Source organism: Felis catus, chromosome A2 (genome assembly GCF_018350175.1).
Source record: "Felis catus isolate Fca126 chromosome A2, F.catus_Fca126_mat1.0, whole genome shotgun sequence".
Lineage (NCBI taxonomy): Eukaryota > Metazoa > Chordata > Mammalia > Carnivora > Felidae > Felis > Felis catus.
The window spans coordinates 163,568,607-163,583,877 of record NC_058369.1 but is presented as its reverse complement, the minus strand read 5'-3'; the positions used below and the strand labels follow the sequence as shown (position 1 = coordinate 163,583,877).

The 15,271-nt window shown below is 47.9% G+C and overlaps 1 protein-coding gene and 1 long non-coding RNA gene across 2 annotated transcripts in view; one reads left to right on the top strand and one right to left on the bottom strand.

Moving 5' to 3' along the window:
- Positions 1 to 9,520, bottom strand: part of LOC123384095 — a 44,242-nt gene extending 34,722 nt beyond the window's left edge. Inside the window, exon 1 of the long non-coding RNA XR_006594705.1 lies at positions 9,196 to 9,520. This is a non-coding gene — a long non-coding RNA (uncharacterized LOC123384095). The remainder of the gene's footprint in view (positions 1 to 9,195) is intronic.
- A 1,814-nt stretch (positions 9,521 to 11,334) lies between these two features.
- RHEB (Ras homolog, mTORC1 binding) overlaps positions 11,335 to 15,271 on the top strand; it is a 43,848-nt gene continuing 39,911 nt past the window's right edge. The window contains exon 1 of the mRNA XM_023250751.2: positions 11,335 to 11,523. Within this exon, the coding sequence (XP_023106519.1) occupies positions 11,472 to 11,523 (52 nt within the window). The 5' untranslated portion in view covers positions 11,335 to 11,471. The remainder of the gene's footprint in view (positions 11,524 to 15,271) is intronic.

Here is a 15,271-nt window from a genome sequence, read left to right as displayed (position 1 = left end):
CAGTATCACAGAATAATTTGAAAACAAGATTAAGAGGAAACTTCATATTCAGTGACCTATCCTACACTGTATGTCACACTGAGGAGAGAAGGAAGCATTTAATCCAATCCCAGAAAAGAGGGCAGGTGAGGGGAAAGGGACAAGATGACAAGCCAAGCCTTCCCCGTGGTAGATCACAGCAGGTCCGGGAGGCACAGGAAGGTAGGGTAGCTTCTCCAAGGCTGTAGAGATTTCAGGATGTGGAACAGGAATTAAAACAGGGTATTTATTCGAAATGGCAGTCCTTCCCTTGATGACAGGCATTTCTCCAGAAATGGCATACCAGCCAATGTTTCTCTTCTCGTAATAATTTAAGACACCAATATCTCTTTTTTATTTTTTTTAATGTTTATTTATTTTTAAGGGAGACAGAGCATGAGCAGGGGAGGGGCAGAGAGAGAGGGAGACACAGAATCCGAAGCAGGTTCCAGGCTCTGAGCTGTCAGCACGGAGCCCGACGCAGGGCTCGAACTCACAGACCATGAGATCATGACCTGAGCTGAAGTCAGATGCTCAATCAACTGAACCACCCAGGCGCCCCAAGACACCAGTATCTCTTGCTAAAATCTGAGACTCCGACCCAGTTGTATCTCATCCTCCGGCAAATAAACACAACACTTAATGGCGAAATTCGGGCTCACTCCCTATATCAAGGATAAGAACGTCCGCTCTCACCACTCCTATTCAACGTCATGGTGTCACAAGGCAAGAAAATTACATTCAAAGCACCCAAAATGAAATGTGACCAGGAAAAACTACATGATTATCTATGTAGAAAAGCCAAGGGACTCTATGAAAGATGTACTGAAACTAGTAAGTTCAGCAAAGTTTTAGGATAAGAAATCAAGGAAGGGGATGTAGCTTACACAGTAGAGCATGTTCTTAGGACAAGAGATCAGTACTCAAAAATCATTGTATTTCTATATACTAGCAGCAATCAAAAATTGAAAATGCTTTAATCCCATTAATAGCATCAAAATAAGAAATACTTAGAATTTGAGAAACAGTATTTATAGCCTATACACTGAAAACTACTAAATATTGCAGGAGAAATTTAATGAAGACTTAAATACGCAGAGTGATGTCCTTGCTGTAATGGAAAAACTCAGATTTTTCCTGTGTGAGTAGGGAAAAATCCAGTTCTTCTCTACTATGTTTCTCAGAACACTTCACTTCCGACATTTCTAGTCACCGGCTGTGTGACGTTTCTCCCCAACACCAACAAGCAACTCTTGCTGGTGTGTCCAAGAATTCAACTCAATTCTGACACTATCTACCTGGAGAGAGCATCAGATCCCACAGGTTAAGGGCTCGGTCCTACAGGACGGCCCCCACCCTCGCTTCAGATGTCGATTTCAAGTCCATGTCGTGACCTGTGCCTCTGGCCAACTAGCTATAAATCGGAGTATTCCCACAACCACCTCTTTGGGTTCCATTAATTTGCTAGAGCAGCTCACAGAACTCAGGGAAACACACTGACCAGTTTATTAAGGGATATTTAAAGGATACAGATTGAGGAGTACCTGGGTGGCTCAGTCGGTTAAGCGTTCGGTCTCGGCTCAGGTCACGATCTCGTGGTTCGTGAATTCGAGCCCCGTGTCAGGCTCTGTGCTGATGGCTCAGAGCCTGGAGCCTGCTTCGGATTCTGTCTCTGTGTCTCCCTCTCTCTCTGCCCCGGCCCTGCTCGTGCTGTGTCTCTCTCCCTCAAAAATAAACATTAAAAAAAATTTTTTTTAATTAAAATAAAGAATACAGGGGCGCCTGGGTGGCGCAGTCGGTTAAGCGTCCGACTTCAGCCAGGTCACGATCTCGCGGTCCGGGAGTTCGAGCCCCGCGTCAGGCTCTGGGCTGATGGCTCAGAGCCTGGAGCCTGTTTCCGATTCTGTGTCTCCCTCTCTCTCTGCCCCTCCCCTGTTCATGCTCTGTCTCTCTCTGTCCCAAAAATAAATAAACGTTGAAAAAAAAATTTTTTTTAAATAAAATAAAGAATACATATGAACATCCCAACAGACAAGGTGCATAGGGCAACTATGAGGGAAGGGATACCATTCTCCCAGCACCTCTACATGCTCACCAACACAGAAGGTCTCTGCCCCAGTCCTACTGGGATTTTATGGAGACTTCCCCACATAGGCATGATCAATTAGTAACTCCATTTCCAGTGCCTCTCCCCCTCAAGAGAAGAGGGGTGGGGAGAGCTGAAAATTCCAAGCTTTTTTTGTTTAGTTGCAGGGGGGCAGAGAGCCCCACGCGGGGCTCAATCTTACAACCTGTGAGATCACGACCTGAGCCGGAATCCAGAGTTGGACGCTTACCCGGCTGCACCACCCAGGTGCCCCCTGAAAATTCCAAGCTTCTAATCAGGGACTGGTCTTTCTGGTGAGGAGCTCCCACCCGGGAGCCCACCCATAGTCACCCCATTTAGGACAAAAAGTGTCCTTATCACTTAGAAATTTATAAGGGTTTTAGGAGCCCTGTGTCAGGGATGGGGTCAAAGACAAATATTAGAACAAGAGATGGTCTTTTAATTATTTATTAGAGTTTATTTATTTTGAGAGAGACAACATGAGTGGGAGAGGGGCAGAGAGAGAGAGAGAGAGAGAGAGAGAGAGAGAGAGAGAGAGAGAGAGAGAGAGAGAACCGACAGCACAGAGCCTGATTCAGGGCCCAAACTCATGAAACCGTGATATCATGACCTGAGTCAAAACCAAGAGTTGGACGTTTAGTAAGCCACCCAGGCACCCCGAACAAGAGATGTGCTCCTAATGTTCTTATCACCTAGAAAATTACAAGGGTTTTAGGAGTTCTGTGCCAGGAACGAGGGTGTATTTCTATCTCACACTTGCTCATGGGTCAGAAGACTCAATACTGCTAAAATATAATTCCTCCCAAAATTGATTTATAGATTCAAAACAATGCCAGTCAAAATCCCAGCAGGATTTTTGTAGAAATTGACACATGGATTCTAAAATTCATAGGAAAATGCAAAGAACTTAGATTAGTCATAACAACTTTGAAAAAGAAGTACAAGGTTGGAAAGGATAAAATGACCAGATTTCAAGATTTATTGTAAGGTTACAGTAATCGAGACAGCTTTGGGTTGATGTAAAGACAGAATAACACATCAATGGAACAAAAGACTGTCCAGAAAGAGCCTCACACATGTATAGGCAACTGAATTTTTATAGAGATATAAAGGCAATTCAGTGGAGAAGGGGGAGTCTTTTCAACAAACGGTGCTGGACCAATCGGATATTCATGTGCAAAAAAAAAAAAAAATAGAAAACTTTGCTCCATACGTTTATCACATACAAATATTAACTCAAAACAAAGCTCAATAATATTAAGAACCCAGAATTTTTATAATACATCATCCTTAACGTCCACTACAAAAGTTACTATATGTAAAAACAAAAAATGACATGGGACACCTGGCTGGCTCAGTCAGTTAAGCATCTGACTTTGGCTCAGGTCATGATCTCACAGTTTGTGGGTTCAAGCCCCACGTTGGGCTCTGTGCTGACAGCTCAGAGCCTGGAACCTGTTTCGGATTCTGTGTCTCCCTCTCTCTCTGCCCCTCCCCTGCTCACACTCTGTCTCTGTCTCAAAAATAAATAAACAATAAAAAAAAAAAAAGTTAAAAAAAAATGACCTTTAATCAAGAAAAACACCACTCAATAAAAGCAGACCTATGAAGGATCCAGGTATTATAATTAGCAAAGACTTAAAAATAAAAGTATGTTAAACAACCTAGAGAACACATATGTATGTTGGGTAGAGAGAGGATAATCTCAGGAGAAAAAGGAAACTATAAAAGAGAACCAAACGGAAATCTTACAACTGAAAAATGTTTCCAATTTGTTTTTAAATCACTAAATTAGGAAAAATAGGGAAAAGAATAAACAGAGCCTCAGTGACTGGTAGAAAGCCCCTGAAGTGTCTAATATGTGTGAAATTAGAGTCTCAGAATAAAAGGTCAGAGTATGAAACAGAAAAAGTACTTGAAGAAAAGTAATTGAAGAAATATTGACTGGGAAGTTTTCCAAATCCGATCAAAAACAGTAACTCGCAAATCTAAGAAACTCATAAACCTTACACAGCACAAAAGCAAAGAAAACTAAATACAAACACATCATAGACTCTGAACGCCAAAAATAAAGAGAGAGAGAGAGAGAGAGAGAGAGAGAGAGAGAGAGAGAACGCACAGGGGAGGCACAGAGAGAGAGAGAGAGAGAAACAGAGAATCCCAAGCAGGCTCCGCACTGACACCGACTCAGGGCTCGAACTCAGGAACCATAAGATCATGACCTGGGCCGAAATCAAGAGTCAGACACTTAACTGACTGAGCCACCCAGGCGCTCCGGCATAGTTTATTTTTTTAAAGAGAGTCATCTTTCAGGGAAAATATTAACGTAGTTATGAATGGAGTGGGATTGATGTCCATGAAGTGGGTATTGTATAGATGACACAGGATTGTCCACGACTTAGTATATATTGAATAGGTAATAGGCCCAGGGCTCATTGTCCTAATCACTCTAGTTTTAGACATGTGCTTGATTGACATTTTCCAAAAAAAAGACAAGTTGCAGAAAAATTTGATAAAGTCTGCCATAGTGTTTTGGACGCTTCGTTTTTAAACATCTTGCTGTTTGTTAAGGGATACTCACTGCATCATTAGCTACTGTCAAGGTGTAATTATACTTAGTCATCATTAATGATGGAGATGTGAATCTATATTTTATAAATTTTTTAAGTTTATTTTGAGAGAGAGACAGAGCATGGGGGGGGGGGGAGGGCAGCGGATGCTGTCAGCACAGAGCCTGATGCAGGGCTCAAACCCACGAAGCCATGAGATCATGACCTGAGCGGAAACCAAGAGTCCGACGCTCAACTGAGCCACTCGGATGCCCCAATATTTCAAATGCTCCTCTAGCCAACTTTGACTTCTTCGTAAAAAGGTTTTTGGTCATTTTCTTACAAGATATGATTTGGTTATCAGGTTTACCTTTAATGTCGCTGGCAGAGAGCTCACCCAAGGAAGGGGTATCAGCTCAGCCGTTTTTCGGAGCGTACGCTTCCATTGCATTTTTATGCTCATCGCTAACTGACGGTTTCTTTGCGAGAAATCTCTTCCGATCCGGGGCCATTTTGTGAGATTTAGTTTGGCAGAATTTAGGTAACGCATTCCACAATTCCCCAAAACCACACGCATGAAAAGCGATACACTGACAATATTCTGAACACCCAACAGTGAGGGCAAGACTGCCTACGGCTCCCTGCTGGGTTAGTCCCACCGGGTTACCTCTGGAACCTGTCACAACATGCTACCATCTGTCACCCGGGCCATGAGGGTGCCCTGGTCAATCTGTATGTTACATACCAGCAAAGCTCAATTATTTTTATTTTTAAAATAAACATGTTTAAAAAATACAAGTTCTGGTTTCGGAGGGGGGTGGTTGGGGTTTTTTGTTTGTTTGGTTGGTCCTTCCCGCACAACAGTGAAAGAAACTCCCTGGATCCCTGGATAAAACCCAACACTGAGATGTCTTCATACAGGAGGATCCAACAGTGAACACGTTCCTCACACAGTAATTATAACTTTGGGTGGCTTGTGAACTCCGTGACCAGATTCCACATCTGAAACACATTTGAGGAGCTTACGTAATCCAAGCCCAGCTGGCACAAGCCGTCACCTGTTTTATTGCACAGCACCAGCCTTCTGGCTGTCCCCTGGCTCCCCCCCAGGTGCTGTCGCACACGCTCTCGGGAACAGGTGCTCTGCTCCAGCCACCTCCCTGGCATCTTCCCTACCAGGCACCCTCAGAAAACTTAACTCTACCGGGCACGGCAGCCCTCTGCTGGCAAAAGCGCCTACTAGGTGCACTCTGGCTTCTGGGGTTAGGGAGAAATGCCGATTTCATTCAGGGCCCAGCAGAAACCGGACTCAAACTTTGAATGAAACTTTATTGACGATCTGAGGATAATCGACGGATTTGGTTTTCCAAGGCCGTAACCAAATGCCACAAACTAGGTAGCTTAGAATAGTATAGATTTATTCCCTCACAGTTCTGGAGGCCAGAAGCCCAAAATCAAGGTGCTACTCTCTCTGAAGTCTCTAGGAGGGAGGTTCCTCCCTTGTCTCTCCCAGCCTCCAGGAGTCCCGGGTGTTCTCGGCTTGTGGCCACATCGCACCAGCCTCTGCCTCTGTCCGCACATGGCCGCGTGCCCCGTGTCTGTGTCTCTTCTCTTACGAGGACACCAGTCGTATTGGGAGTAGGTAGGCCCTACTCCCAATACAACCTCATCTTTAATTATATCTGCAACAGCTCTACTTCCAAATAAGATCACGTTCTGAGACGGTGGAGACTTCAGTCCGTCTTTTTGAGGGACACCATCAACCTCTAACAGCTGAGAACAATTTACAACCACTGCACAGGCCTAAAGCTGTCCTCAGAGTTCCTTGCTGAGCCAACTTCCTCTGTCACACGTGGCCTACCTCCGTGGACCTAAGACCTAAGTGGCTTGCTCCCGTTCCCTCTTCTGGGGGCCCTCCATGCAACTCCACACCTCAGGGTTTGAGCCAGCCTGATCACTGGCACCAGAGAGAAGGGGACCTTCTTTCGGCCCAGTGCAGGTCAGGGACTTGCCTTGCCTAGGACGGTCTCTCGCCCCTCTGCTGAGGACAGGCCTACCAAGGTCCTGCTCAGAAAACCACTCTCTCGTCCACAAGACCACACAATGAAACGACCTCGGCGTGTTTCCTCAACTCTGCACTGTTTGATTTGAATAATACCCTACAGGAGACACAACAGATCGGTCTGATTTGGCTTACACCAAGATTAAGACCAGTTTAGTTCTTTTTCAGCCCTTCCTTCACCAAATATTTCAAAGCAAAACAACAACAAAATGCCTTCATGTCCACTTTCACTTGGGGTCACCCTTTCACATGTAAAAAGGTCAAATAGGGGCGCCTGGGTGGCTCAGTCAGTTAAGCGTCTGACTTTGGATTTCAGCCCAGGTCATGATCCCACAGTTTGGGAGTTCGAGCCCCGTGACTGGCCCTGCACGGACAGTGAGGAGCCTGTTTGGGATTCTCTCTCTCCCTCTCTCTCTCTCTGTCCCCCGTATGCTCTCTCTCTCTCAAAAATAAATAAATAAACTTTAAAAAGGTAAGCTAATTTCACAAATTTTTTTGAGAGAATTTTTTTTATTTAAAAAAAATTTGTTTTAATATTTTTATTTATTTCTGAGACAGAGACAGAGCATGAGTGGGGGAGGGGCAGAGAGAGAGGGAGACACAGAATCTGAAACAGGCTCCAGGCTCTGAGCTGTCAGCACAGAGCCCGACGCGGGGCTCGAACTCACGGACCATGAGATCATGACCTGAGCCGAAGTCGGACACTCAACCGACTGAGCCACCCAGGCGCCCCTTTAATGTTTATTTTTGAGAGAGAGAGCACGTGGGGGAAAGGCAAAGAGTATGTGGGGGAGGGGCAGGGGGGCGGACAGAGGATAGAAATGGGCTCTGCACGGACAGCAGCTAGCCCGATGCAGGGCTCAAACGCACGAAGCATGAGATTATGACCTGATCTGGAGTCAGATGCTCAACCAACCGAGCCACCAGGTGCCATGAGAGAAAGAGAATCTTCAGCAGGCGCCACACCCAACGCAGAGCCTGCTGTGGGGCTTGATCTCATGAACCTGAGATCGTGACCTGGGCAAAATCAAGAGTCGGACGCTTAACCGACGGAGCCACCCAGGTGCCCCCATAAACGTCCTTTGAGTAAAAACAAGCACATCAGCTTTACTCGCTTAGTCTAACCTAATGGGAGATAAAAATAAGTTATAAAACTTAATAAAAACTCGGGGAATTTTTTTTAAATGTTGAAGCTACAGGGGCGCCTAGGTGGCTTAGTCGATTAAGCGTCCAACTTCGGCTCACGTCATGTTCTCACGGTTCGCGAGTTCGAGCCCCGTTTCGGGCTCTGTGCTGACGGCTCGGAGCCTGCAGCCTGCTTCGGAGTCTGTGTCTCCCTCTCTGCCCCTCCCCCTGCTCACGCTCTCTCTCTCTCTCAAAAATAAACATTAGGAAAAAATAAAAAATAAATATAAAATGTTGAAGTTACAAATAAGAGGTCACTGGACTTGGAGATGTTCGCAGAACATTAATAATAATCCCTCAATAGCGAAGTTCACACTTCAAATAACTGCCATCATTTGCAACACCAGACGTTTAGACCGGTGGAGGCTTAACTGGCAAATCTACAGGCTCGGTATCAGCTCCTCATTCAAGGGATAGTGGTAATTAGCTGAACCAATCACGTTCTCTGCCTGGAATTTAGTTTTTTTAATGTTTTACTTATTTTTGAGAGAGGAGGGTAGAGGCAGAGAGAGAGAATCCCAAGCAGGTTCCTCGCCATCAGCGCAGAGCCCGACGCGGGGCTCGAACTCATGAACCGTGAGGTCATGACCTGAGCCGAAATCAAGTGTGGGAAGCTCAATCGACTGGGGCCGCCCAGGTGCCCCTCTCCCTGTAATTCAAATGGAAGAGACAGAATTCTTAATTTCCAGGGAAATGAAATACAGGGGAAGGACACCGAGGGAAGGCAGCATGCAGAGACCACAAGACAGAACAGTCTGGAATAAGCAGAACCTGTGGAGGAGAAATTGATTTGATTCGCGGCGGAAGTTCCGGCTGCTTAAACAGTTAACAAGGGATCTCAATCAGTAGAACCACTTTGAAGTCAGAAGCAAGCGCACTTCTCCCCACCATGTTCCCATGAGGGCTGGCTGGAGTCAGTTCCTTCTATGTGAATTCGTACCATCAATCCCAAATATTTTAGGGAACCTGAGTCATTTCTTAGACCAAACACATTCTCCCCATTCTGGAATAATGGAATCTTTAAAATGCCTGGTCTGACATTAAAGGCTGTAAGACGACTGGGACATTTAACGAGTTTGTCCTCTACAACAGCACTGCTCAGTCTGGACTCCTAATATTCCAAGACTAGGGCAACACCTTCAAACCTTGTGAGGCAACCCACAGTAGGAAATACATTCTACAATGGAACCCAGTATGCAAAACATATATAACACATCCACAGATATAGATACATACAACCCAAGTATCACGAGACAATACGAAACAATACTTACCAATACGAGCAACCTATTTTCTGTTCGGTTCTTCTGTTTAAGAAAATAAAAGGCAACACCTACATGTCTGATTTCACAACCAACCAGGAGTCTAGTAGGATCGGTTCAAGATACTGTGGTAAGCGGCATCCAAATTCACAGGATAAAAGTGATACATTTTCCTGGAGATTCCATTTTAAATAGACCTGAAGCTTCTAAGGGCGCCCGGGTGGCTCAGTTGGTTGAGTGTCGGACTTCGGCTCAGGTCATGATCTCAGGGCTCCTGAGTTTGAGCCCCGCATAGGGCTCTGTGCTGACAAGCTCAGAGCCTGGAGCCTGCTTCCGAATCTGTGTCTCCCTCTCTCTCTGCCCCTAACCCACTCGCATTCCGTCTGTCTCTCTCAAAAATACATAAACATTAAAAAAAAATTTTTTTAACCTAAAGTTTTTAAATATTTCAACTAAATATAGAGTAGAATGCAAAAGCCATTAGGATAAAACACAGAAATTCAAAGATATTCTTCACTTCCAGCTGGTTGTCTGGGGCTTCGATCCGGAGCGCCCCTAGGATGCCCTCTCTTAGAAGTACTTCAGCGGGACGGTGGAAGGATTTTGCCCAAAGGCCAGTGTTCTAACTCAACAAGGCCTATTTATGCGACAGTCACCACTAAATCTTCATACCTAGGAATCCGGTCCTGCCACTCAGCTTCCCAGCGGGGGCGGGGGGGTTCCTCCTCTGTGCTCCAAAGGGCTGTGACCAGCAGGCGGTTGTCCCAACACCGTCAAACAGCCTGAGGACAGTAGGGGACATTCGTAGGAGTAGCCGGAATAGCTGCTTCTTTAGCAACCACCAAGGGCAAGAAGATCAAGCATGATGGAAGTCTCCCTGGCTGGAAAGGTCCCAATCGCATCCTCAACTCTCGGGCGGGCCTGGCCTTCAATTTCACTTTCGGTGACCGAGGCCTCCAGCACTGGCCTCCCTTCCCCTACTGCCAACAGTGGTGCCGACCCAACCGCCCTTCACCGGCACTGCTGGAAAAAGGGGTCGCCCATGTGCCTTTGGTGGGAAACGCGGCGATGTGCCCTTAAAGGAGCGACCAGCCCACACAGGTGGGCAAGCCCAATAGACTTGACTCCCCGCCTGGAAGGTTGGTTCTGGAGCGTTCCCAGCCAACCACAGCTGTCGCTTAAGTTTGCCTACTGAATGAGCCACGCAGGCGTTGACAGGTAAAGAGGTGTTGACTCGCGCTCTTCATTTCCTGCGAGGTGTGCCGGGTTCGCCCGTGGCAGGGTTGAGACCCGAACCGGGGAGGCACACACATTTTTAGTGAAACGTGTAACATTTTGAATGAACGCATATCCGTCCTTCATCCCTGGGTGACGCCGAGTAACAAGCTACAACCTTAAAGGCAGACTCGCTAAACCCACGAGTGAAGGAGTTAAAAGCAAAAAACAAAAACCCTCGCCGGGAAACCCCACCTAACCCACAGCCCAGCCAGCAAGAACTACGTGCCTCGCGCCTTTTAAGGGCCCAGTGGGCGCGAGTCCACCAACCGCTCAAGGTCCCGCCAATCACTGCACTCCTCACAGTTTGCCCCGCCCCCCGCCCTGCACGAACCAATCACTGGGGAGTTAGCGTCTCTCCGCCCCTCTTGCCCCCTCCCACCCCGAGAGACGTTCGAATCCTTCAAACTTCACTCGCGCGCTACCGCGGGGTCGCAGTCGGAATTTATTTTTAGCTCTGGGCCAGCAACCCCGCCCTCGGCTCCGCCTCTTAGCCGCCCCCAATCGGAGACGGAGTTTCCGTCCCGTCATCGCGCGGGCGGGCGGGAGCTACCCAATCAGCGCCCAGAGAGAACTGGCGTAAGGAAAAGGCGGCGGAAGAGGGTGGGAGGGTCATGACGCAGCGAGTTTCAGTCGTGACTTTTCCGGGGGCATCTTGGCGTCCCCTCTATTTCCCCTTAAAGTAAAACGTCGCCCGACGCACCCCCGTGCGTTTCGGGGGCGGGGGTGGCCGCCGCGGCGGGGAGGGCGGTGCTGACGCGAGCCGCGGAGCGGGGGAGGCCCCCTCCCCGCCGGCGGTGGTCACGTGGGCGTGTTTGGGGGCGGGGCCGCGCGGCGGTTCCGGGCGGTTGGGCGCGCGAGCGAGGAGCCCAGGCAGCCGCGCCTGCCCGCGCCCGCCCGCCCCGCCCCTGGATGCCGCTCTGCCCCGGCGCGGCCGCCGCCGATCGCAGCACAGCAGCCGCCGCCGCCGCCGCGGTTGATGTGGTTGGCCCGGGGCTGAGGAGGCCGCCAAGATGCCGCAGTCCAAGTCCCGGAAGATCGCGATCCTGGGCTACCGGTCTGTGGGTGAGTGGCGGGCGCCGCGCGGCCTCCGCGCCGGGGCCCAGCTTCGCCTGCGCGCCGGGACGCGGCGGCCCGGCCAAGTTTGGGGTCGGCGCGGCCATGTGGCGGCCGCGCGTTTCGTAACCAGCCGCCCGCCGCCGCCACCTCCATTTTGAGCGGAGGCGGCGAGGCCGGGCCCCGCGGGGCGGCGGCGGCGGCGGCGGCGGGGGGCGGCCCGGGCTCGGGAGGCCGCGCGTGGGGAGGCCGCGGGCGGACGGGGAGGTCCGGGGTGGTCTGGGGCCGCCGAGCCGGAGGAGGGGTGTGCTCCCGGCCGGAACCGCCGCGGGGGGAAATCGCACCTGTCTCTCCACCTTCTTGCGGCTGGTTGTCCTGATCTTGCCAGCGGCCTTTCCGCCCCAAATTCAATAAAGTCCGTGGGATTTTAACAAAGGGAACGGCACCTTGGGGTTTTTTTTCTGTCCGTGGTGAAGTTCAGCATTTTAAAGAAAACCAGGGACCTAAATTTAGGACGTTTGGCTCCCGAGGGCAAGTTTCCCCCCGAAGAAACCCAAAAGACCCCTCTTCGAAAGCCCCCTAGGTGTTGCCACGACCGATGTAGGAAGGCAGAGAAAACGAGATTTCCGATCTCTCGGTGTCCTATTTTTCTACGGGGAAAAAAAAAATAATAAGGTCAGGTACTTGTAACCGGGCTGTCGAAGTGATTCAGAAGTTTGTTGGGGTTTTTTTCCCCCCCTCCCAAAGGTTGACATATATTTGAAACTGTTCCCGGCAGTCGCCTTTCTGCGTCGCTGAGGTGGTCTGGGGTGGGGTGGGGGTGGAGGGGGTGCCGGAAAACGAGTGAGGAAACAGAACCGTTGAACTTAACCATGCTTCAGGGCGAGGCTTTATTGTCTTTGACAACCGGAAGCCTGGAGAAATTACGTTTATTTTTCGGTGTTGTTTTTAAGAAGTAACTGTCTAAGGAAAACGTGCACTTGATCGTGGTGGCGGGCGGGGGGGGGGGTGGTGGATAGGGAGGTGAAAGCGGAGGTTTGGAGTCTACCGGGATTGCAGAAGGAGGCAACAATAACTGCCTTCGGAAAGCTTGTAACTGCCGGCTACCCATTGGATGAACTCCCTTACTCCGCTTTCTGTGCTGCTTCCTCACCCCCATTTTCCACCGCCGGTGCCAGGGTCTGTGCTCTTTGACCAAGATCAGCTACGGCATGCTTACTCATCCTTTTATCATCTCTCTCGTCGAAGTGCTGGGGGGTGGGGGAGTCCTGAGAATGGGGGGGGGGGGGAACCAAAGGCTGAGAGATGCTTGTGTAGAGATAGGGGGTGCCAAGAGCCCTAGGGATAACTCCGGTATGCAGTGGGAAATCATAGGTATATACCCATCGGTGGAATGGGTGAGAGGGTCTTGGTGGCTGCCGCTCGCAAGTAACCCTGCAGCAAATCGAGGCATTTAAAAACCACCAGCAGCCCACTCCCCAAGTGCCCATGTGGAATCTGACCTTTATTGGCAGCCTGAGTCACCCAGCCCTTGCTTCTTTCTCTGTTCTCTTTATTTCCTCTGCATTTGGAAGAGTGGGACTATGACCTGTTCTGGCTCTTGAGTGAGCTCTAATCAGATACAAAGTGCCTCTGAATAACCAAGTTACAGGTGACATCTACCTGGGCCACCTGTTTTCAGCTTAAAAGAATGTCCTAAAGATACTGACTGACTCACTGCTTGAAATTCTCCAGATGGTGATTCTAGGCTTCAGTAATAAGCGAGTCTAGCGTTCGTTCTATGGCGGTTTTTGCTAAAGAAGTCCTTATGTCCAACAGATCTGTTCTGTTTCGCCTTCCATCTATTACCCCCAACCTTTGCCTTTGATTTTAAAGTTGTTTACCTTTGTTAGGAACCAAGGCACTTTGTGGTTTGTGGGTCTTTTGTTTTGCCAGCATCAGAAAAGGAAGTATTGGCCACCCTTTGGAGAATTACTCAGTATTCAGACTTCTAGTTTGCGGACATGTTTGCTTGAATGCGGTTCTACTAGAGAAGTTTGAGTATATGTGTTTCTAGGCTGTGTTATTTTTTGAGGCTGAGCTGTTGAGTCCTATTGACTGAAGGGAAAGAGAGGTAGAAAAGGGGGCGCCTGAGTGACTCTGGAGCGTGTGACTCTGGATCTCGGGATTGTGAGTTCCAGCCCCGTGTTGGATGTAGAGATTGCTTAAGAATAAAATCTTTAAAGAAAATAATAAAAGGTGGTAGAAAAAGGCTCAGCTAGAACCCACACCTTTCTCAGAACGTTCTCTTAATTAACTATCTTTTGCCAGTTTGACAGGTAGGGTACTTGTCATTGTGACTTTGTCGCGTTGCCGACTTTATTTGAAGAGTTCGCCTTCAGATAAAACGAAATGCTGTGATTGTTTTACTTGGCTTTCAAATTTTGCATTTTTTTTTAAAAAAAACCTTGATAGAACTACCAGTGAGGAATGTATAATTCGCAGGTAATTTATACAGCCCTTTTTCCTGAAGTGCTTTTCCTGTTATTTACAATGTTAAATTAAGCCTTTAAGGACACGTCACCTATAACGCAGTCTGGCTTTCTGGGAGTGCTTTGTATTAATTGTTTTAGTGGTGGCACATGTTCAAGCTCCCTTACGCCCATTGTTTCTAATACAACAAGTAGTCCCATGATAGGACGTAACTAAACTAAATCAAGCTAAAAATATAGTGTCAGGTCACTGTTTTCAAATAAAATCTGGTACATCCTTCCCTGGAATCTTCAGCAGAGAGCTTTGATGGTCTCGTTTACCATTAGACCATAATCGAAAGGTTTTTGGTCATATATAAGTCTCTGAGGCTAACAGAGAGAGGGGATCACAGGAATGTGAAAGATCATGAGAGAGAAAATGAAACAGCCCTGTGGTTTGGTAAAAGACGATTCAGAAGTAACTCAAATTATTACCTTGTCAAAATGTTTTAGGTAGTAAAGAAGATGCACCTTTTAGTTGGATACTTCATAGAGAAAGATGTCATTAAATCTGTTCCCAGTGGAATACAATCCAACTATATTCTTTTTTTAATTAAAAATATCTTCTTAATGTTTTGTTTTATTTTGAGAGAGGGAAAGGGAGGGGCAGAGAAATGGGGAGACACAGAATCCGAAGCAGGCTCCAATCTCTCAGCACAGAGCCCGACACGACGCTGGGCTGGAACTCAAACTTTGGGATCATGACCTGAGCCAAAGTCGGACGCTTAACCGACTGAGCCACCCAGGTGCCCCAGAATGCACTCCAACTGTATTTTGACTTAGTGTCTTTTTAAATTACTCTATCCTTTTCTGACACATTTCATTGAAAACGATAAAAGGAAAACATTCTTCGCCATATATGAAATCTGTCCTCATGTGAGGTTGTGTGTTCAGACACTCGATAACATTTGGTTGTGTACTTGTGGGTGGGGTAGTCCTATAGTGACCACCTTCTGTTGATGCTTGAAATTAACTTCTGTTTGTTTGTTTTTGTCTTTCGGTGCTGCCCGTTTGTTCTGTTCAAGGGAATCATCAGAGCTTTTGCATTTGTGATCATGACAGTTTCAGCACCGGATGTTATTTTGATGTCCCTGTGGGTTCTATCTGTCCACAATGACTTTCATCAGGCCCAAAAGAAACAGTACCTATTGATACACTGCCCCACCCCTCACCCCTGCCCCAGACATCCACTAACCTTCCTGTGTCTGTGAATTTACCCATTCTGGACATTTCGTATAAATGGAATC